At 44.8% G+C, this 23,195-nt stretch overlaps 1 protein-coding gene across 3 annotated transcripts in view; it reads left to right on the forward strand.

Moving 5' to 3' along the window:
* The window catches only part of LNX2 (ligand of numb-protein X 2), a 79,313-nt gene extending 60,714 nt beyond the window's left edge, over positions 1–18,599 (forward strand). For 2 of the 3 annotated variants that reach the window (XM_060637469.3, XM_081795434.1), the window contains exons 5-10: positions 95–463; positions 4,284–4,424; positions 7,775–7,952; positions 10,762–10,993; positions 14,468–14,626; positions 16,443–18,599. In XM_060637469.3, the coding sequence (XP_060493452.3) occupies positions 95–463; positions 4,284–4,424; positions 7,775–7,952; positions 10,762–10,993; positions 14,468–14,626; positions 16,443–16,578 (1,215 nt within the window). In that variant the 3' untranslated portion in view covers positions 16,579–18,599. The remainder of the gene's footprint in view (positions 1–94; positions 464–4,283; positions 4,425–7,774; positions 7,953–10,761; positions 10,994–14,467; positions 14,627–16,442) is intronic. The other variant, XM_060637470.3, reaches the window with a different exon arrangement.
* Positions 18,600–23,195: the final 4,596 nt, after the last annotated feature.

Raw genomic sequence — 23,195 nt, forward strand, 5'->3', positions numbered from 1 at the left:
TTTCGCAATGTTAGTTTCTTTGGGAAGCAGTATGTGAACATTCCTACAAGTTGAGAAAAGATCGTCACGCTTTGGTCCCAATTCTTTCTTCCAGGTCAACAACTGTAACATCAGCAATGTATCCCACAACTATGCCAGAGCCGTCCTCTCCCAGCCCTGCAGCACCCTGCAACTCACCGTGCTGCGGGAGAGGCGCTTCGGGAACCTAACACACGGCCACTCTGACGGTAGCTCTCCACGGGAAGAGGTCTTCCCCGTGGTCCTTCACAAACGGGACTCTGGTGAGCAGCTCGGCATTAAACTCGTGCGAAGGACGGATGAGCCAGGCGTGTTTATTCTCGACCTGTTGGAGGGGGGGCTGGCCGCACAGGACGGAAGGCTGAGCAGCAGCGACCGAGTGCTTGCCATCAACGGACATGACCTGAAGCACGGGACCCCCGAGCTTGCCGCCCAGATCATTCAGGTACACGCCGGACGGTCATCCCGGTTGTTGGGCCCTGATTACCTTATGTCAGTGTTTGTTTTCATAGCATGAGAATCCAGGGGATATTTGATGCTTCATGGGGAAATCAAGCACGGCTCCCTAAATCCTTCAAAACGCAAAACGCACACTAGTTGAACTTCCTTACCGATAGAGTCCTTTCTAGAAAACTATATCCCTGCGAACATGTAGCCTGGCTCTTTATAGAGTGAAGGCTCTACAGCTTCACATGGGTTTCTCATTTGCTCCCTGGGCTCCCCCCAGTCCCAGACACAACAGATGAAGCTGTGCACATTTAACAGGTGAGAAAAGTAAAGCCGGAAGGAGCTGTGATTCCAAGTGTGACTTACACGCTCTCCGCACTCCCCCTCTGTGCTTCAGGCTCCATACAAATGGGGGGGAAAATACTTTTTTTTATTAAGAGTAACTCTAATCCAGGGGCGTCGGGGTGGCTCGGTCAGTTAAGCATCCGATTTTGGCGCAGGTCGTAATCTCAGGGTTCGTGGGTTTGAGCCCCACGTCGGGCTCTGTGCTGACAGCTCGGAGCCTGGAGCCTCCTTCAGATCCTGTGTCCCCCTCTCTCTCAGCCCCTCCTCGCCTCCCTCCCCCCCGCCTCAAAAATAAATAAACATTAAAAAACAAAAAGAATAACTCATCTCTATAGTGCCCTTTTTTTAAAGGAATTCAAAGCATTTCAAACACATCATCACTTGTGTTCTCACAGTATCTCTGTGAAGTAAGTAAAGATAGTTATTATTAGAGAAAAAACACATTTTCAATAAGAGCATTAAGACCTATAAAGTAGAAAGTCATCCAGAGCAGATCTTCCGGTTCTACAAGCTGCCATAGCATCTGACGATGTGGGTCTCCCCTGCAGTGATAAGGGTGACACAAAAATGTGTTGTTGTTGTTGATTTTTTTTAAGTGAGCACCAGAAAACCCTCTTACATACAGGAAGCCAAGCATTAATATGATCGGGCATCAGGAATTAAAGCGGGTTGACAGTCACTGAGAAATGCGTACAGTACACAGAAGCAAGTGACAATGACAATTTAAGCTCCTGTGTAAGAACACCCAAGTTTCAATCCCATGTAATTTACTCCTTTTCACAAATGTTTGGTTCAGTGTCACGTCAAGAACACACACGCACAGGAACCAAAATACTGCAGTAGGAGGGAGATTTGGGAATGGGTCTTCCGTCACAGACTTGAAGTTTAAAAAAAATTGGATCCCTTAAAATGTCATCCAATCAGAGGCAGCAGTGGTACCTTCCCCTGTGGGTGCCATCCAGCTGGTGCACCGGTGAGCACGAGTTGTCCGGGGGGGCAGGGGAGGGACTGCTGGCAGGGAGAGGGGAGAAGAAGAAGGTGGTTCACACACTCATGGGGCTTGTTAAAGGAAACAGGAGAATCGCGTGGGCTTTTATGAAGTGAGAAGTCAGGTCCACAAGATGGAAGGAGCTGGGACGACTGTATATTTCCGGCAAATGTCCTAATGCCTAAGTAGGTGGGCCTCACGAAATTTCTAACCAAAACGTGAGAAAAATAGGTGCACGGGTAGAAAAGACATTTGAAATTTTTCCTGGTGACATATGATATCTGGAGTTTTATAATCCACATAGATAGTTGTGTCGTATTTTGCACCATAATTCTCCTCAAACCGTAGAAAACTGAAGTTGCTCAAGTTGTTTCTTTATGAAAAAACTGATAAATCTTACTGTTTTCGATTATGAGACTAGCATGTGCTCCATGTCTAAGAAGGAGACTAATGAAGACAAAATACGGAAAATAAAGAAGGAAGTTAAAATCACATTCAATCTGAAGACCCGTAGATAGCAACATTAATATTTTAGAGAAGATCATTCCAAACATTTTTATGTATGCGTCCACGGATCAATAGGGACATTTTACATAGATACTTAACCTATGTGCTCATCTTGCAAATTCTGAGTTTGCCACCCTTGATGTCCACAGTAGGTTGTAGACTTCTTACCCTGAAAATAGACTCATCATCACATAACTGGGTAGTAGGCATGTCCTACTAAAACGTATTTAATCATTCCCATTGAAAGACTTTGACTTTTCTTGTTTTCAAGTTTAAGAGATTTTGCTAAACTTCCCCAATACATATTCCTAGCCACAAGGCATGCCACTTATTTGTGAATTATAGGTATTGTCGTTTTGCGATCCTGCATTTTTAAAAATCTTGACTTCAACAGAATTCTTTTGCTGTGTTTGAAACCCTGAGGTATTAGGTGTGCAGTCTATTTAAAAGTAGCCTAAACCTAAATGTTGGTCCATCATTTAAAGCCTGTATGTCCACTTCCATCACACGCCCAGAGTTGTCTTTCAAGCAATCAAGAAAGATCAAGGATTTGTTTCTGTTAGTGGGTTTGCGTTTTCAAGTAAAGGTGAAATACCGATTGTGTTCGGTGGTTGCAAGTGTTACACAGTAAAGAAAACAATTCTGTACGTTGAAATGAAATCACAAAGGGGCTTTTCACTCGTCACACCTGAAGTGTCAGAATCTTAAATATCAGGATTCTAAACATTCTACTTTGGCATTTATCCTGTAGATCCAGCCCCCAGACTCTGGCCCCCTGTGAAGTGTTGTTCTTTCGGTTCTTTTGAAGAACTCCTCTGAAACTATTTAGTTTACTGAGATGCTTGAATAAGCAAATGATTTGTAGTAGGGCCTTAAAATTGGTTATCACTCATTTTCCCAATTTAATAACTGAAAATGGAGTGACTTGTTAACATTGCTGACTATAATGATGGGGCAGGGCCCTGCTTTCCACCGCAGCCCCTTGAAAGCAGGCTGTCAGATTTCCCCAAGGGAATAATAGTGAACTTGGGAACTTGTGGTCATGACCAAGAATCAGCATCACATAGCTCAGGCCTGTACGTTTAAAAGCAAAGATAAAAATAGCTTTAACAAATATAATAGATGTGAATCTGTGTTTGAAATACGCATATATAAATATAAATAATGGACCTCTAAATTCAAGGTGATAGTCATGAACCTCTAAAGTAATTGAATGTAACATTTAAATGTATGTGTGTGTGTATGTGTGTGACATATATATCTGTGTGACCTATATGTGTGACACAGTATACGATGTATATAAATACTATAAATACTATGAATAATACAGTATCCAGTGTATGTAAATACTAATCTTGTTTTACGGGACCTTTGTTACTCTTTTCAGAACTGTTTGAGCTGATGTCCTATTTTTCACTCAAATCTGTGGCAGGCAGAGACAAAGCTGTGCAAAGTTCCATTGGTTATTACTCTCAAAGTAGCCACCCTGGAATTTATTTCAAAAGTCACCTGCCTTCTGATTCAGTTTTGAATCAGCTCTTCCTTTTCTTTTTTCTTTTCTTTTCCTTTCTTTTCTTTTCTTTTCTTTTCTTTTCTTTTCTTTTCTTTTCTTTTGTTTCCTTTGCGCTCTCCCTCTCAATGCCAAGGCCAATCTTGAAGGGGTTACCCTTCAAGAAATCACGGGGAGATCAGAACATGGGCAGCTTGCCTGCTTTGCCTTGCTTATTTCCTTGGTATTTCCAGGGTCGGGGAGGGCCTGCCCAAGAGGTCTGCATGTAGGCATTTTAACTGCAGAAGGCTTAAAATACTGGTTCCTGAGATGAATTCCCTTCCTCCCCACCAGCAGGTGCCTGCAGTCACCACTCAGGCGAGGCTCCGGCACAGTGATGATGAGTGTATTGAAAATTACACTGCCTTCAATTTTTTAAATGAGAAGCATCATTAATGACTGGTGGTTGTGTATGTGTGTTTTCTCCAGGCTAGTGGAGAGAGGGTGGATTTAACAATTGCTAGACCAGGGAAATCCCAGCCTGGTAATCCTGTCCGAGACGCAGGAGCTCAGAGTAGCAGCCAGCATCACGCACAGCCGCTGTACCACAACAGACCCAGCTCACATAAGGTGAGGCGTTGTGTTTGTGTGTTTTCATTCACCTCCCCTCAGAGGATCATGGTTGCCATCTGGTAAGCTCTAAATGAGGGCTGTTATTCTGTTGGGAACGGCGAATACAGATGTTTGGGATGTGAAGTGTGTGTTTGGCTACCTTGAGAGTCACTCTGTAGTCTCAGTTCCTCAGCCAGTAGGGATGGTTTCTTAGTAAGAAGGTCCTTCTGCCAGGTGACTGATGAGAAGTGTTTGATCTTCTAGAAAAACCTGTATTTGTTTGCTCCTGCTTGAAAGTGGGATCCGTCTTGGGTTGCTCATTTAAATGTAACAGTCGGTTATGTGATGAAAAAGCATAATGAAGACAATGATTGACAAGTCTATACTTAGCCATTGGGCAGGTTGTCTACAACAGAACTGGGTCTGTGAATATTAAACGTAAATCGTACATTCTGATAGCCACGTGCATAGTACATTTCTTTTTATGTTATAGCTTACAGGAATACTTCCCTAAATCATTTTAAATTCCCATATGTTGAGCTTTTTGCTTCTTCTTTAATATTTCACTGGGTTTATAATACTCCTAGGTCATTTATCTGTGCTGAAGAATTTGGAGACTGTCCCACCTTAGTTGTAGGCATAAAACAGTGGTACTTTACCGCATTCTCAGTTTTATTTACCTCGTTTGATCTTTCATTTGAACCCAACTTCCAGTAGGCCAGGATTTTTAAAACAATGATGTTTTGCAAACTGTGCGAAATAGCATATAGGAAACTTCCCATAGTTTTTAAGCAGACCAATAAATACGTTTTTATTGAGTGAAGCAGTTTAATTTTACTTAAGGCGAGTGACCTTGGAAGCTCAGAGTTAGCTTAAAGTGTCTCCTTAATGGAAGTACGACTTGAGAGAGTACCTCTGGAATGTCACAGGCGCCCCAAGAAAGCATCGCTTAAAGGCACGAGTATTTTTGGCCCATCAGGTTTATCTGGTTCTCTGAGCTGAAGTACAGACTTGTCTTTGGTTCAGTTAACACCCATAAGAAATTATAACCACAGACTTGTTCTCATTTCTGAACAGAAAATGAAATGTGCACAGGAAACCTATAGCTTTGCTCTCACAATGATGGCTATGAAAGGGAGTTACTGTTTCAAATTGGAATTTGAAAAGGAAGTGTTCATATAGCCGATCCTTGCTTTACAAATTATATATGTATATATATATTTTTTTTTCCTCTTAACTCTACTAATTCTTATTCTTTAATTTTATGTGGCTGTGTTTTTCATAGTTAATGCTGAATTAATTCTTATTCTAGGTCCTCTACAAACCTGATTGGTGGGAACAACCACATGAAATACCTCTTAAGCATTAATTTAACAATTTACTACTAATGCACAGCATTTGTGGTGTCAAATCCTGATTTAGAAAAATAAAGGTGTCCTAGGGACACAGACGGAAATTCACCAGAACAACCTGTTCAGAGAATAATTGTTGTGAAAAATTAAAGTGCACACGAGTCTACATAACTGCTTGAATAAACATTCGTGTGGTGCCAAGCCCTTCGCAGTTTCATGAAGCATACCAATATAATCTGGGAAGTTTGCCTAAAATGCATGCATCTCAGCCACAAGGAGGAATAAAACAACCACCTTTAATTGATTAAATATCTGACGGCCGGAACTTCTCACATAAATACACTCAAGGCTGACTTTGTCTGGGTTGTCTTCCTAATAAACTGGCTCTTGCCCAGGTTTGAAGATGCTGACATAGATTTCATATGGTAGGATACCGCCATGAGGCATTTACAGGTTTCCCACAAGGTCAAAATTTTCTAGGAACGCTCGGCTGTTACTTCAAGTAGTTCCCTTAATAAAATTTCAAGGGGCGCCTGGGTGGCTCAGTTGGTTGAGCGTCCAACTTCGGCTCAGGTCATGATCTCGCGGCTCGTGGGTTCGAGCCCTGCATCGGGCTCTGTGCCGACAGCTCGGAACCTGGAGCCTGCTTCGGATTCTGTGCCTCCCTCTCTGCCCCTCCCCTGCTCATGCTGTCTCTCTCAACAGTGAATAAAGATTTAAAAAAAAAAAAAAATTTGAAATTTCAAGAGTGGATTCCAGGACCAGAGAAGAACAGATGGACCCGGAACCCAGGGCTTGATTAACAAATACGCACCTGTCAGCTCTACAGAAACGTTACAGTTCTATAAATATAATTCATACCGTTCTCTCATTGATATTGTTAGTCATGTTAACACTTATCTTATTATTACAATTTCTCCTATAGTTGATAAGTGTTAGGAATCTTTTGAAACATTAGTTTCCATTATTACACTTGATAGTATAGTACCCTTGTAGCGTGGGTGCATATAATCAATATACATGTGCTTGCATCAGTTCAAATCCCGGTGCGGCCACTTACAGCTGTATAATTTGGGGCAAGTTACCTGACCTCTCTAAGGTTGTTCCCTCATCTGTAAAATGGGGCCAACAATAGTATTCATGTTCAAGATCATTGTGAAGATTAAAATAAAATAATGCGTGTAACGCCATTAGCTTTACCCACAGTAAATCTTCAATAGGTGTTGGTTACTATTGCTATTTTAATATTAATGTTGCATACGTACACCTTGTTTTTGATTGAGTTCTAATTCAAAAGAAAAGTCTTGTTTTAAATTCTCCCTTTCTTCTAGGAGTGACTCACTCATAAGTAGCAGTAATAAATGTCAGTAAAAATTGCTTTTTCCTGAGAACACAGTTTGCTGGGAGTTTATTTCTCTTTATTAACTTTTTCAAAAAATTCAGTTATTTCATATCCTTTTAGCTTTTCATGAAGGTTTTGAACATCAATTTGCACCTGCTTCCTGATTGAGCATTTTCATAATCCTATGAGTAAGAATCAGAAGATAGGTCTGTGGCTTATTTCTGGCAATTAATGAAGCCCACACTTTACTTTTGTACTACTCTACTTTTCCTTCAAAGAATACAGGAGAGAGATGGAAATAAAATTCATTGGCTTGTCTTCAGAATCTTAAAACTCCAACGCATTATTTACTTTTATGGAATTGATCATATCTTGGAGGCCAAGATAACTATACAAATGATGTGTTTATTTTACTTTGACTTCCGTATGTCACAGTCCTGAGTGTTTTCTGTCCCATAAATAGTCGGATGAAAATACAGCAGTCCAAAGTTTGACCTTGTGATCCCCAGTGTTCACTGTAGTGTTTATACCATGAAGAACTGTGTGTTACTTCTATAGCAGGTGATTTTAAAAAAGACTTTATAATTGCCACAGTATTTTTTCCTTTAGTTTACGCTGTCTTTTCTTCAGCTATATATTATTTTATTATCCAGTAAATTTTTCTCGTGTTTTAGGATCTTGCCCAGTGTGTTACATGCCAAGAAAAACACATCACTGTAAAGAAGGAACCCCACGAGTCCCTTGGGATGACAGTAGCTGGAGGCAGAGGAAGTAAGAGTGGCGAACTGCCCATCTTTGTGACCAGTGTGCCACCTCATGGCTGCCTTGCACGTGATGGCCGAATCAAGAGAGGTGAGAGAGGGTCTGAACAGTTACACTACATCTTCTCCCTGAATTCAACACGTGTTTTAAAAAATAACACATATCTATGATATTTTCCATTAAACATGACTTCTTTGAATCCTTTAAAATGTCCCTTCCATATAAAGCCTCTCTTATTATAAGATTAGAAAATGCCTAATGTGAAGGAAATTTGCTGAAGTTTGATGACGTTTCCATTATTTTCCAACAGTTACTCAGTTGGATTATTTTATGTTGGAAAAGACCCTCTGAAAGATTGAACACTTCTCACATGATGGCAGATTGGATCCTCTGAAGGACTGTCTCACTAAAATAACAAATATTGTTTATGTAGTAAAATACCCATGTGGGAGGGGTCTCACAGAAGAGGTGAAGTGGGAGACATTCTTAATAAAAAGACATAGTTTTAGGGATTAATTCATTTATAATTTCACACTCCGTACCCCACCTTGCATCAGTACCATATAATTTATAGAGGTAGGGATGGTGGTGGTAAAAATAGCATTCTTCATACACTTGGTTTGTTCATTTGGGAAAGTGAGTCTTAATAGCTATTTTTCCAAGAATGAAGTTGGATCCCTACCTCACACCATACATGAAAATTAACTTATAGTGGATCTAAAACCTAAAAGTAAGAACTAAGACTTTTTAGAAGAAGACACAAGCATGAATCTTCTTGACCTTGGATTAAGTAATGGATTAGTCAGTGGTTTTCTCAGATAGGACACCAAAACACAAGCAACATAATAAAAATAGATAAACTGGGGGGCGCCCGGTGGCTCAATCGGTTAAACATCCAACTTCGGCTCAGGTCATGACCTCGTGGTTCGTGAATTCAAGCCCCGTGTCAGGCTCTGTGCTGACAGTTCAGAGCCTGGAGCCTGCTTCGGATTCTGTGTCTCCCTCTCTCTCTGGCCCTCCCCCACTCACAGTCTATCTCTCTGTCTCTCAAAAATAAATAAACATAAAAAAAATTTTTGTAAATCCCCCCCCAAAAATAGATAACTGGATTTCATCAAAATTACAAATTTTTATGCTGCCAAGGATGCCGCCAAGAAAGCAAAAAGATAGTGAAGGTGAAATGCACAGGATGGAAGAATATATTTGCAAATCATGTATGTGACCACAGACTCCTGTCTGGAGGACATAAAGAACTTTTACAATTCAATAATAAAAAAGACACATAACCCCGTTTTTAAATGAGCAAAGGATCTGAATAGACATTTCTCCAAAGAAGATACACAAACAGCCATAAATCCAATGAAAGGATACTCCATGTCAGTTGACGTTAGGAAAATGCACATCAAAACCACTCCCTACCCAGTAGGATGAATAGAATAAAAAAGACAGTAACAAATATTGGCAAAGATGTGGAGAAATTGAAACTCTCAGACGTTGCCAGTGGGAATGTTTTGGAAAACAGTTTAGCAGCTCCTCAAAGTTAAAAACAGGGGTACCTCCTGACCCAGCAGTTCCATTCCTGGAGAGATGAAAACATACGTTCCCCCACAGAAATTTGTACATAAAGGTTCATGGCAGGATTTTTCATAATGGTCAAAAACTAGAAACACCCAAGTGAACACCAGCTGATGGATGGATCAACAGAATGTGGTACATCCATGCAATGGATGTTATTTGGCCATAAAAAGGAATGTAGTATTGACACAAGCTCCTATATGGATGAACCTTGAAAACGTTATGCTAAGTGAAAGAAGCCAGTCACAAAAGACTACGTGTGGTTGCATTTATAGGAAATTTCCAGAACAGGCAAATCTATAGAGACACAAAATAGATTAGTGGTTGCTCAGAACTGGAGAGGGAAATGATTGCTCATGAATACAGGGTTCTCAGGGGAGGGGTCCAAAAATAATGTGTGCTGGTTACACAACAATGTGATTATGCTAAGAACCATAAAATTGCGTACTTGAAAATGAGTGAAATGAGTGGTATGTGAATTACACGTTAATAAGGCTGCTATTGTTTTTTAAAAAATGTTATTTGCCCAATTATGGAATTTGAGGTAATTTTATTTCCTTCTGTTTATTTCATGTTTTCTAAGTTTTCTGCAGTAAGAATGTTTGCTTCAATAATCTGAAAAATAAATGATGAATTGGGAGAGGAGGATTTTCCATAGGCTTTCTTGGTACCTACAAAACTAATCTTTTCCTTCCTAACCTTTTTATGTAATCCTCATTACCCTTTTTTTATTATATTATGGCAAGACAACACTTTTTTTTTTATTCCTCAAGCAAGAGAAGATGTTCAGATCACAAGTTTCATTTCTTTGTGTAGGCCCAAGGATATCTTCTCTTTACGTATTCTGATATGTGCACACTAAACAAACGTTGTAGGGCTATCTTTATGTATAAAACAGTGTAACTGTAAAATAGAATATATTAAAAATTCATTTCTAAGAGCAAAGGATCAAATAATTTTCTAATAGAAAAGAACTATAGAAGTCACTAAAGCTCAAAGAAGAGAAATAAATGTGCCCAGGGCCTGTACCTGGCAAAACTAAGTCTAATGATTTGGACCTCCAGTTGAATCACAGTGCCTCGAGCCACACCTTTTCCTACGTATTATGACACTATCTTAAAGTTTTGCGTTGTTCTGGAATGTTCTCCATGAATTGGATTTTTCTTCAGGATCATAAAAATTACAGAGAAGTAAGAAAATGGTCTTTTACCTCATGTGAGTTATTGGAACCACCCTTTGTTGATTAATTTACAAATAGCAGGATGTACAGGAAGATAGTCACTCACTGGCTTGTCTCATTTTTCTTGTTTCTTCATTTGAACAGGTGATATATTGCTGAATATCAACGGCATTGATCTGACCAATCTAAGTCACAGTGAGGCTGTGGCCATGCTGAAAGCCAGTGCCGCGTCCTCTGCTGTTGTCCTGAAAGCGCTTGAGGTCCAGGTTGTTGAGGAGGCAACCCAGACCACGGAAGAGCAGCTGAGCACCTTCAGCGAGAATGAGTATGACGCCAATTGGTCCCCGTCATGGGTCATGTGGCTTGGGCTTCCAAGGTACTGACCGCTTTTGACCCTTATGGAGTAATCATACTTACAGCCGCTGTCAGTGTGTAACACCATAAATTCACTCATCCAGGGAACGAAAAGGTTTTAGTCCGATTTGCAATAGCAAATCAAGTTACAACAGAAAATGGTAATTTTTCTCAGGTTATTATATTCTAAAAGGTAAATTTAATAATAAGAACTAGGCTAAAAAGACTTAATGTATCTATTTATAAAAATAATAGGTGCATCTGGAAGGCTCAGTTGGTTATGGGTCTGACTCTTGGTTTCAGCTCAGGTCATGATCTCATGGTTCGTGAGTTTGAGCCGTGCCTTGGGCTCTGTGCTGACAACTCAGAGCCTGGAGCCTGCTTGGGATTCTGTGTATTCCCTCTCTCTCTGCCCCTCCCCCTTGTCCTCTGTCTCTTTCTTTCTCAAAAATAAATAAACATAAATACATACATACATACATACATACATACATACATACAAATAAAAATGAATAGGGGCACCTGGGTGGCTCAGTTGGCTGAGTGTCTGACTCTTGATGTCAGCCCAGGTCATGATCTCGTGCTTCATGGGATCAAGCCCCATGTCAGGCTGTGCACGGACAGCATGGAGCCTGCTTGGGATTCTCTCTCTCCCTCTCTCTGCCTCTCCCCTGCTCATGCACACGCTCTCCCTCTTTCTGTTTCTTCCTCTCAAAGTAAATAAAAATTTTTTAAAAAAATGAATAAAGCCATCTGTCCATTCCTACTAAGGTTTGTAAGTGGACCAGCCATGAGATTTGGATGTTCAGCCTCTTGCTTTAGAAAAGCGGTCATTTCCCACCATGCATTCTGATACATGCTTAGACTTCGTGTGCATTTTTCACCAGAAAAACCAGGTCAAAGTGTGGGGCCTTTCCCTATTCCAGAAGCTTTTCTGAAATCCCTCTCTTAATCCTTTTAGCTCCCTAAAAAGGCCAGGTGTAAAACTCCGTTTTTGCTGGACGTGAGAGTCTTTAAGCCACACTGTTGGGGTTCAAGAGTAGGCGTGCCTCGCCACCTCAGTGAAGAGTTCGCTGCTTCCTGATTGTTGCCGTCAGGGCATGCTGCAGGGGGGTCCGTGTCTGGTCACGAAAGCATTTGCAGCCCCCTGATGATGCTCGTTTAATTGGGTACTGAGATAGGGAGAATGCGTATTACTGTCTTTGTTCCCAGATCACTTTAGATTCCTAATATATAGAAGAATCCTAAAACTGAACTGTGATGACATATTTGGACTCTGAGCCAAGTATGAAAATGACTGCTTTTTTACAATAAAAATAAACAATAAGAACGCCAGTTTCTGAGCCATCTAGCACCGTGTGGATTTAATTTTTAATAACTAGCATTTGTATAGTGCTGTCTGATTTATTTAAAAAAACGTACTTTCACGTGACACCAGAAAGCACAAGGATGGTTGAAATTCATCGGTAACCTAACTTCCCGACTTGTCCTCTTGGTTGAAAAAGACTAAAAAGGCCTACAACCAATAGAATTCACGTCTCAGGGGCCTGTAGGGGTCAGTTGGAATGGTTGCCGAAGACACGCTGTCTAAATTGTGAGGTTTCAGCTCGTTTATCTTGCTAAATACTCAGCCCTGTCACTTTGGACCTAGCAAGTCGGGAAGGCCCCTTCACGCACCAGTGGGTGAGCAGGTGTCTTCTCCTGCTGTGCGGTGGCCGAGCTGGTCCACACCACTGCGGGTGGACAGGCGGAGACCCGCACTGCGCCGGAGAGCCACTCGCACTGCCCTGGTGCTCCTCTCCGTTTTCCTTACCTGCTTCCCCGGCCTAGTTCTGGGGTCCGCACTTCCCCCCTTGTGTTCCGAGCATCTTCCGGGGTACCACGAAGAGTAATGAAAATTTCAGGTGAAAAATACACAGCACGATAAAGTCTGTTTTGGGGTCCACCTGTATCAAAAGAGTTACCTGTCAGGAGGAGGTCACTATTCTGCAGAGTCTTGGGGGGTCTCTGTTGTGCGCAAACCTGTACTCCCAAGCACGTGGCAGAAGGGCCACTACTCTGGGTGCGGGCGGCCCCTTTAAGCGCTCTGCTTCTGACAAGGGAGGCTCCCCCACTGCAACGTGCTAGGAGTGCCCCGGACATCTGCACACCAGACAGAACGATTTGTTTTGTGTTGTTGTCATCATTTTTTTGCGGGAGATTCAGAATAATGAAAGTGACCTACGTTCCCCTTAGGCTACCAGGCCAATGCATGGGGACCCTGCTGTATCTTAGAAGCCTTTTTAAAAGCCCTTTCTTATTGGTGAGCTAAGAAACTAGACCAGATTAAAAGTTCTTGCATTTCATATATCACATGCAGAATCGGCTTTATTAAGAACTGTTTTTAATAGATTAAAAACAGGAAGCCTTGCCTTAGAGGACTTTATGTTCAATTTTATCTAAAAAGGAAAGATACTTTTTTTTTGTTTGTTTAATTTTTTTTTTAACGTTCATTTATTTCTGAGAGGGAGCGAGAGACAGAGTGTGAGCGGGGGAGGGACAGAGAGAGAGAGGGAGACACAGAATCCGAAGCAGGCTCCTGGTTCTGAGCCCGATGCGGGACTCAAACTCAAACCGGGAGATCGTGACCTGAGCTGAAGTCAGACGCTTTACCGACTGAGCTGCCCAGGCGCCCCAAGATATTTGTTTCTTAAAGAGAGATTTTTTTTCTGTGTCATTTAGGTGGAGTTTTTTTCTACTTTTACGTTTTTATTCACTGCTTATTCCCAGATCCATAGAACTCTGAAGTGCCCTATCCTCCAGACAGACAGTCTGGAGCATCTCAGGGTCCCTGGTTTAAAAAAAAAAAAAAAAAAAAGGTGGGGGCTGGCGGGAGATGTTTTTTGTTGGTTTTTTTTTTCCCTATTTTGAGTTCCCTATTTTTTCAGAGCCTCCCTTAAAATGCATCTTAAGTGAAGGAGGAAAGAACAACAAATAACTCTTCACATACATTAAAAAGAACGTTTTCTGTCTTTTTGGGGAACTCACACAATGCTCACTTCTTTCATTTGAGTGCCGAGATCAGGGGTACCAGACCTCTTCTGTACCACTTTTTTCTAGACACAGATTGTGTGGGTACAAATGGATGTCAGCACCGAGGACGTTGTTGACAGTGCAGTGAGCAAATACAGGCACAGAACCATTTTACACAAATGTCTACGGTGCCACTTGTAACCAGGTGTGTTTGTGCGTGCGTGCCTGCGTGCTTGTGCGTGTGGGCAGGTCTGGTATCTTCACCTGGGAAAAGAAGACCGAGAAAAGTGGGAGAAACTCCAGTCCACCTAGGACTCGCTAGAAAACGGGTTGTCGGCATAACGTATCCGGAAGGAAATAAAGCAGCCCGTCTTACTTCCCAGGCAGTGACAGCATAACATGCTGTGGAGTTAGTTACAGCAGAGGTGAGCAGGGCATAAAAGCCTCCACGTTAATTTTTTCCTGATCTTTCTGTTTATTACAGCGCCCTTCACAGCTGCCATGACATAGTTTTACGAAGAAGCTACTTGGGAAGCTGGGGCTTTAGTATCGTTGGTGGCTATGAAGAGAACCACACCAACCAGCCTTTCTTCATTAAAACCATTGTCTTGGGAACCCCTGCTTATTATGATGGAAGATTAAAGTGAGTCTTCATTATGTCTGATCATGTGATTCAGCTTTACTGAGATGGGCGCCATCGTGACCAGGGGTCAACTCCCAACCCAGCCCGTGGGCTGTTGTCGTAAATAAAGTTTTAGCGGGACGTGGCTGCGTTCGCGGGTTCGCGCGTCCTCCGTGGTTGCCCCTGAGCCACGGCGGTGGCGATGAGTCACTGGGACAGAGACCGTGTGGTTCGCAAAGACTAAGATATTTGTTTACTAACTGGCCCTTTACGGCAACCGTTGGCCAGACCAGATCTAGACTGAAGCGTCGCTTTACCGTCTTGCCTCCGATAGCTCTGTGATGCGAATCTAATGACAGGAGCCAAACCTGAGTCATCTGATGAGACACACTGTGGTAGGACAGCTAGCAATGAACAGTCATTCCACACATTGCCCCTTAGGTCCAGTCCTGTCATTAGATGACTCTGTTTTTCTCCACAGCACTTATGTCCACCTAACATTATATTTATGCAAGCTCCGTGAGGGGGGGTGGGAGGGACTCGGTTGCCTCTATCGTTATATTCCTGGCCGCGACAACAGTGCCTCGTGTATACAGTAGGGTCTCGGTAAATATTTGACGAATGAATGTATGATAGCTTACCGTGTGCCAGGCACAGTGCTGAGTGCTTGCGATGGTATTATGGAACCTTCTGAACAGCCCCGGGAGGTCAGTGTTGTTGTTGCTATTTCCGTTTGATACACGAGATAACTTAAGCGCTGGAAGGAGAAAGAAACTTGCCCACAGTCAAGCAGCTGGAAGCGGTTGACTGCGGTTCGCGCCCAGGACCGTGTCTCCAGGGCCTTGGCTGGGAACCCTCTGGAAGTCCTCAGCCGGCCTCGCGCAGCCTCTTTCCTTTTTCAAAGCTCAGGTGCTGGGAGAAGAAGGAGGGGTTACGTCAAGAGATCCTACGGACTGAGAGGAGACGGGTAACGAAGCTCGTCGTGCTTAGTTTTTGAGGGGAGGGTGGGCTCTTAAAAAGTAAGTGGTGACATACTAGACAGGGTGTGCACACATGGCTCATAGAGAGAAAGTGCCATTCACGTGATCTGGCGAAAAGTTGTCAGGATCAGGATGCTCTTGATCAGGCTTGTGTTGACAGAGATGGGGGGAACATCCGTATTTTAGGCGGAAGGAGGAGGGGCAACGTGAATTGACCATCCTCTTCGCTAGGTGACTCCACCAGTCTGGGTCTCAGAAGTTTACTTTCCACCTGCTACTGAGGTAGCTAACAATAAGCTGGCCTGTTGGTGCTACAGACTAAAGAGGGAAGATCATAAAGGATACAGAGGCCTTCGGATTTGTCGTCCATTTGTGATGACCCTGTCAGAGGACAGTAAGCATCGGCAGCTGGCGGCAGCTGAAAGAAAAGGAGGTGTCCGTCTTACTCTCGACGCGATTGAACCCTGGGACGTATGCACTCTAAGAATGAGGAAAGAGGACAGTTAAAATAATAAGCCATCCCCTCGGGTGCATTAGTTAGTATTTCTTAACGGGGCAGCACGTTTATTCTCCGAATTACATTTTGCTTAAGCTTAGGCGAAAATTACTCTGCTCGCCCTCAAAGCCACCCAGCGGCTACGGGAGCGGTGGGCGTACAAGTGTCCTTGATTGGCAGGGGCAGGCCAATCTAGGCTGAAAAACGGCCCCGGGTGTTTTGCAAGGTAGATCACATGCGCTCACCGTTGACAGCGAATGGCTACGCGAAGCTGTGAATTTCACGCTTAAGAAATCTCAGGCTAACGTTTTCTGATCCCATGAAAATAGTTAACGGTCCGCTTCTGTTTCTCTTTGCCCAGATGTGGAGATATGATCGTGGCGGTCAACGGCCTGTCGACTGTGGGCATGAGCCATTCTGCGCTAGTTCCCATGTTGAAGGAGCAGAGGAACAAAGTCACTCTGACAGTTATCTGCTGGCCTGGCAGCCTGGTGTAGGTTCCGAAATCGGTTTCGAGTTAGGCCCCTTCCTTGTCTGGGCTTTGCTCACTAGCCCTTGTAACAAGTTCCTGTGCTTAGAACTCAGACCCTCCGTCGTCAGAATGTGACCTAACATGACCGATGAAGTCTTCCCAAACTGTGACCCGGCCAGCTGCATCGGAGGACTGGTGGTAGTTCCTTGGGTCCACGAGCCCCAAGACTGGGATCAGGGAAGCCAGTGGCAGTAGCATTTGCTGCGCTGTCGCCACGGTGCCACGAACGGATCCCTGGGGATGGTACCCCTCCCCCATTTTTTTCCCTTCGGTGCCAACATTTCAAAACTTCCTACCGTTTATAAAGTGATTTTTCTGACGTATGTTACTTCTACTTTAATCTCCTAGTACTCATAGATGATGAAGACAAAAGTCTGACGCTACTAAAGAGCTTTCTCCAAAATAATGTACCAATAGTTAGAATGCTAGATAATAAAAGATCACGTTTTCCAGGGACACAGGAGGTTGGGAGGTTAATTACAGTTCCGTGCTGGAGACGGTAAAAGCAGCACTTACTTAAAGAAGTGCAAAGGCATTCGAGATTCATCTCCAAAGGAACGGTTTGTTACGCAGGAAAATTTTGGAGCGTGTTTTGCTAAAACTCATTTTCTAGCGTTTGTATTGTCCTTGTCAGCAGTCTTGACTGGACATGCTTTCTGTGATTGATGCAGTTAAAGTAGATAAAGATAAAACCGTATTGCTATTCAATACGCATTCACATATATCACAACTCAGTGTAGAAGGTACCCTAGCTTTATTTCATTCTGAGACGAGCCTTGAGTGTTTTAGAAACCCTTATTTTTTTCCCCCCATTATTTCTCGTGAACTTAACCATTTCAAGAAAAAGCCTGAAAAGTCCTGGATTTTTATCGAAAATAGTAGGTTTTAGATGCTTATTATCTTTCAGTCCGTCCTTGATCACTAGGCTATCTCTTGTTTTTCCTAAATGTTTCTGAAAACTACGACCAGCCCGTTTTGTTCGTCCTTCACTCCACGTGGTTGTCCTTTGGAAGAACCCATAGAGAAGCGAGTAAGATAAGAAATATCTTTACCTTGCTAATATTATGCATACTTGAAAAAAGTTTCACTTAGGAACCTAGTTCAGAATCTGAGCTCATTTACAAGTGACCTCCGTAATAAATGGTATTGTTTATCAGAGAATGTATTTCGAAAATACTACAGCATATTATGAGCATGACCACTTGATCTTCAAGCTAGCAGTTGCATTGCTAGGGCTTTATTGTGGCTGTAGCATGTCCCTGGTTATTCCTGGTAGCTTTTTAGTGATTTTTTTTAAGCCGATCTCTTTTGGATAAATAAGAAAAGGCAACAATAATTGCTACCGATTTGTTCAACCCCTTAGCTACACTGTGTATGGTCAACATATAACCAAGATACAGTGGAATGCTCCATACAGTATATTACTGTTATGTGATGATTGGCTTTTGAAGCAATTTGGTATTGACGTGCTTTGATACTCTAATCGACATGGAACAGGTCTGTTTGTTGGGTTTGTTTTTCCTGCTCCCCAGATAGAATTTTATATCCTACTTGGCTATTTTTTTAAACATTTTGTAAGAATGCATCATTTCTTGGGGAGCGACCATCCATCAACAAATATCCTAATGGCTACTTTGTTATACATAAAATACTTACCTTGAACCTGGGGGGTATGATGAGTATTTTGGAAGAAGGCACTTTTTTTCAACGTTATTTTTATCACGGAAATCTCGGCCTTGGCTGAAGCCAATTTGGTTTGATTACAAAACACGATGGCTTTTGGTCAGAATGACATTTGGTGATGGAAACTTGTTCGTAATTTATTGTTACTGTTGAGATATTTGAATTTTCTCATTTTAAGCGTAAATAGTTCAAATATTTTGATTTGTTCTGTGCCTTCGGTTTAAATTATTTCAGGATTTCTCAAACGTGTTTAAATAATGGTGTGATAATCATCCAGGATGGAAATAAAAGTCATCCTTTCCATGACAGTGACATCGTCTCTTTTCTGGAGCAGCAGATAGTGACTCCGTATGGCGTCCTTGTATGTGTTCACGGCACCCCTGTTGCCGTCACCGCGCCCCGAGCTCCGAACCTCAGAGTTACGAGTCCACCTTCTGATTCTTACTCCTGTAGGCACAACACGTTGATTGATCCCTGCTGATCGTTGGACATTTTGCCCACACGGTATCTCCAGATCTGTGTTGCCCAATACGTGCGGCTACTGAATCCCTGAACAGCGACTGGGCCACGTATCAAAATGATAATACCTTGGATACGCAGGCTGATAGAAAATACGGTATTTTTTTTAACTTTTATTGTTGGTGGGTTGCCTGCCCATCTTTTTCTATGCATTTTTTCCGGTCTTATTGAGAAAGAACATACATCTCTGTGTACGTTGAAGGCATACGGCATGATGGTTTGGGTTTACATACACTGTGAGGGGGTCACCGCAAGAGGTTCAGCTAACCTCCGTCTTCTCTCACCGACACCGTAAAAAGAAAAGACAGAAATTTCCCCTCGGGATGAGAACTCTCAGGATCTACTTTCTTGACCGTTTTCTTGTATATCACATAGCAGCGTTAGCTGTAGTTGTCGTGGTGCACATAACATCCCTGGGACTTTTTTTAAATGTTTGTTTATTTTTGAGAGAGAGACCGAGAGAGGGAGACACGGAATCTGAAGCAGACTCTGAGCTGTCAGCACAGAGCCCGGCGTGGGGCTCGAGCTCGCGAGCCTCGAGATCATGACCTGAGCCTAAGTGACACACGTCACCGCTAAACCCACTGAGCCACCCAAGCACCCCTTAGGACTTCTTTATCTCGTAACTGGAAGTTTGTACCTTTCGACTGCCTTCCTCCAAGTCCCCCTCCCCTTACCCTAAAATATCTTACTAAAATTGATTTCACCAGTTTATTTTTGCTTTTTTGAAATTTATTTGGAGAGAAAGCATGAGCATGTGCAAACACAAGCAGGGGAGGGGCAGAGAGGGGGGGGGGAGAGAATCCCGAGCCAACTCCACACCGTCAGCACAGAGTCCCACACGGGGCTCGATCCCAGGAACCCTGAGATCATGATCTGAGCTGAGATCCAGAGTTGGACGCTCACCCGACTGATCCACCCAGGCGCCTCTTTTTACTTTGCTTTAACGTGGTTATCAGAAAATTGGAGATTACTACATGGCTGTGCCTGTTGCCTCCATCACAGCACTTCCCGGACCAGGCGGGCCTGACCTGCTTCCCGGCCTTCCGAGGGCTTTGCTCATTACCTGCATTAAAGAAGAAAAAATTGTAATCAAAGAAAACTGCTCCCGATTTCCCGGTAAATTAAGTTCAGATCAAGGGCCGTGCGGTCTGACCCCTAATCAGGTTTTCTGGATGGCTCTGTGGTCCCATTTACCCTCTGTGGCTCCAGCGGGCTCCCCACGCCCCCAGGTCCTGCTTCCGAGGGCTCCCTATTGCAGCCCTGTGATGCGATCCCTTGTGTGCGTGGCCGCAGTGTCCCGTGTCGGGTGTCCCATGTCGGGAGGCGTCGCTTGGATGCTGCCATCTCTAGCTTTCTCTGGCTCCTCCTCCCCGCTTTCAAGAGAATTGCCCTCCTCGTGAGGGTGCATCTCAGCAGGCCTCCGTATTTGCTTCTGTTGTGGCTCTGACCTAACCACCCTCACAGTTGCAAGAGCCACCTTGCGGTTCTGAGTGCGCCCACACCCTGGGTCTGCAGCCCGCGCTGTCTGGGGACTGAGGGCCCCTAACGTCGCTTCTGCAACACGGGACATCCGTTTTCTCGTGCGCTTCCCTACCCCCCGCTCTCTCCGGTCTGAACTCTTACCGGTAGCTGTTGTTCTAAACCCTAATTTTGGTCACTGCCCTGGTTAGGGATCTGCAGGGAAAGGTCACAGCAGCTTGGCGCGGTAGGAAAGCCACTTCCCGCCCCGCCCCCTGCCCGCTGCTCACCTCGCTTCCCCGACTCCTTGCCTCCTTTATACACCATCACCACCACGCCCGTGCCTCCGCAGGCTGACCTGGCTCTCATGGCATCACCTCCTTGTGGGAAATCCTTACCAACCTCCAGGGGCAGTCACTTTTTGCTCTTCTGAAAGGTTTTGTTAAATTATACTTTCGTGGCCACGGATATGTGCGAGGAAGAAGAAAAACTTGCCAGGTAGGTGCTCGATTACCCCTGCCTGTAGCAACCTTTAAAATTAGACACTAGAAATCAGAGATTCTATACCTTCAGGAGAGCCCAGGGTTCTCTAGACGGAGCATGTAGGCCTCGTGTCCTTTCTCTGTCCCAGGATCCCTTCCAGGACGCCACACGACATCTAGTTATGCCTCCTGGGGCTCCCCCCGGCTGTGCCGTTTTCTCAGACTTTCCTTGCTCCTGAGGATCTGGACGGTGTCACGCACCCGCCAGGGACACTGTAAGACGCCCCCCATTGGAACATGCCTGCGTGGCTTTCTCGTGATTAGACGGGGGCTGTGCGTCTGCGGGAGGAAGATGGCCAAGGTCAAGGGCCATTCTCTCATGGCCTAGCGACGCTGCATACTGTCAGCGTGACTTGTGGCTGTTGGTGTTGACCTTGCCCACCTGGCCTAAGAGCAGTGTTCGTCAGGTTCTTCTCCAGGAAAGTTGCTTGCCCTTCTGTCTATACCGCAGTCGTTGGACAGAAGTCACTGTGCACGGCCCACATTTAAGGTGTGGGGAATTCCATCCTCCGATTATTTTTGAGCTGGTCGGGGAAATGAGGGGTCTCTGTGCTGCTTAGGGAGGCCACCTGGGTGGGAAGAAGGGAATGTCGAAGATCGAGAAGGGTTGTTCCCTCAGGATACTGCGCATATGAGCAGACTTTCAAACAGCGGGGGGCCGCGCGCTCCAAACGAGCCGGCGCACTTCCTCGCGGAAAGACAACGCGGTCTGCAAATTCTGTTCGCTCTTGCTTCCGAACCGGGTTTCCGGTCCCTTGTACAGGAAAGCGGGCCGTTGCTTTAGGACTCCTCAAATGGTTGAAGCCTGCGATAAGCGGCTGGTTTAATCTGAAGTCAACAAACCTGACTTTCAGCTCCTAACAGTACTTGGCTCGTGCATCACACCCGAAGCCCCCCCGCGTTTCAGGACCCATCGATTCCGAGGGAACCAGTTGGGAATGTGAAAGCTCCGAGCTGCAGTGAACGTGGCACTTTCTATAAAGACTAAGCTTCTTGCATCAACATTTAAAAAGGGCAAGTGGGGTAGCCCCGCTGCATGCTGGGGTGTACTCTTTCCGAGTTGCCTTAAGCATTTGCAGAAACGCCCGTGCACGTCCCAGGGCCCGACGGGGCTCTCTCCCGTGCAGCCATCGACACGAGAATTCACCCAGCACCTACCGTGTGCATGACGCACAGACGGGCTCCGGATCACTTCTTTGCAACACCGGGTTGCACCTTTTCGTCCTTCGGGCCTCCCTCCGTTTACCCGTCTTTGGCGATAAGACCGCGCAGGTAGGTCGCACAGCAGACCCAGGCCCAGGCGAACGAGTCACGAAGTGAGCGCCTGTTCTCTTAAGTCTCTCTTCTCGGCCTGCGGAAGGAAAGGTTCCAACGCCCCGGGGGGGCCTTGCTGGAAAGCTCTTGCCACGGCACAGCGCAAATCTCCGTTCAACTAGGCGAGCAAAAGCTCTTTAGAAGTAAAGTTGGACATGTGAACCCAGCGCCCACCGGCTGCGAAACGCCCAAGGATAGAAATGGTAAAATGTAAGATCACGGGAGTAAAAGACGAGCCCTTTCTAGCACCTCCCCGCCCGCGGCAGAGGGCAGGCCTCCAGCCAGGGGAAGGGTGGCGGCGTGCGGGGTGCTGCAGGATTTCCATCTGCGCTCCGGTGACTCCCCTGCACATGATGCTTTGAGGCGGGGCTGTTTTGCAAACTTCTACGGGGCCTCACCTTGTTCCTCAAAAGTCTGCAGTTTTAAGGGTGAATCCAGTAGCAACCCCTCCTTGAATCGCCCAAAAAGCGATCACCGGTTCGAGAGGTCAGGTGAGAAATGTCTATCGCTGAGGCTGCCATGTAGAGACGCGACAGCTGTCCGGTCGGTGTCAGGGGTTCTGAGAGTGGAGGCAGCTGTCAAAAATAAAGGACGTCCGGGGGCGCCCTGGGGGGCTCGGTCGGTTCATGATTTCGGCTCGGGTCATGAGTCAGTTCACGAGCTGGGAGATCGTGACCTCCGCTGGGATCTGTGCTGACGGTCAGGAGGCTGGTTGGGATTCTCTCTTCCTCTCTCTCTCTCTCTGCCCCTCCCCTGCTCGCACTCTCTCTGTCTCTGTCTCTGTCTCTCTCTCTCTCAAAATAAATAAACATTAAAAAAAAAAAAAAAAAAAGGAAAGAGAGAAAATCTTGTCTCACCCACAACGCTGCCAGAACGTCTCCGATCATGGGATGGGTTGAGTCACAACCCGGGACGGCGACCCTCCCGCCGCCAGACCTCCCAGGGAAGGGCACCCCAGAGCGGTTTTGCAGATTTGCACCCTCCCTTCCGTGCACCCCTCCGGGTCTTGCCTGGCCCTTGACAGTGCGGGCTATCCTCCTGCCCCCGGGGGTCCCAGCCCGCG

Source organism: Panthera onca, chromosome A1 (genome assembly GCF_046562875.1).
Source record: "Panthera onca isolate mPanOnc1 chromosome A1, mPanOnc1 haplotype 2, whole genome shotgun sequence".
In the NCBI taxonomy this organism is placed as follows: Eukaryota; Metazoa; Chordata; class Mammalia; order Carnivora; family Felidae; genus Panthera; species Panthera onca.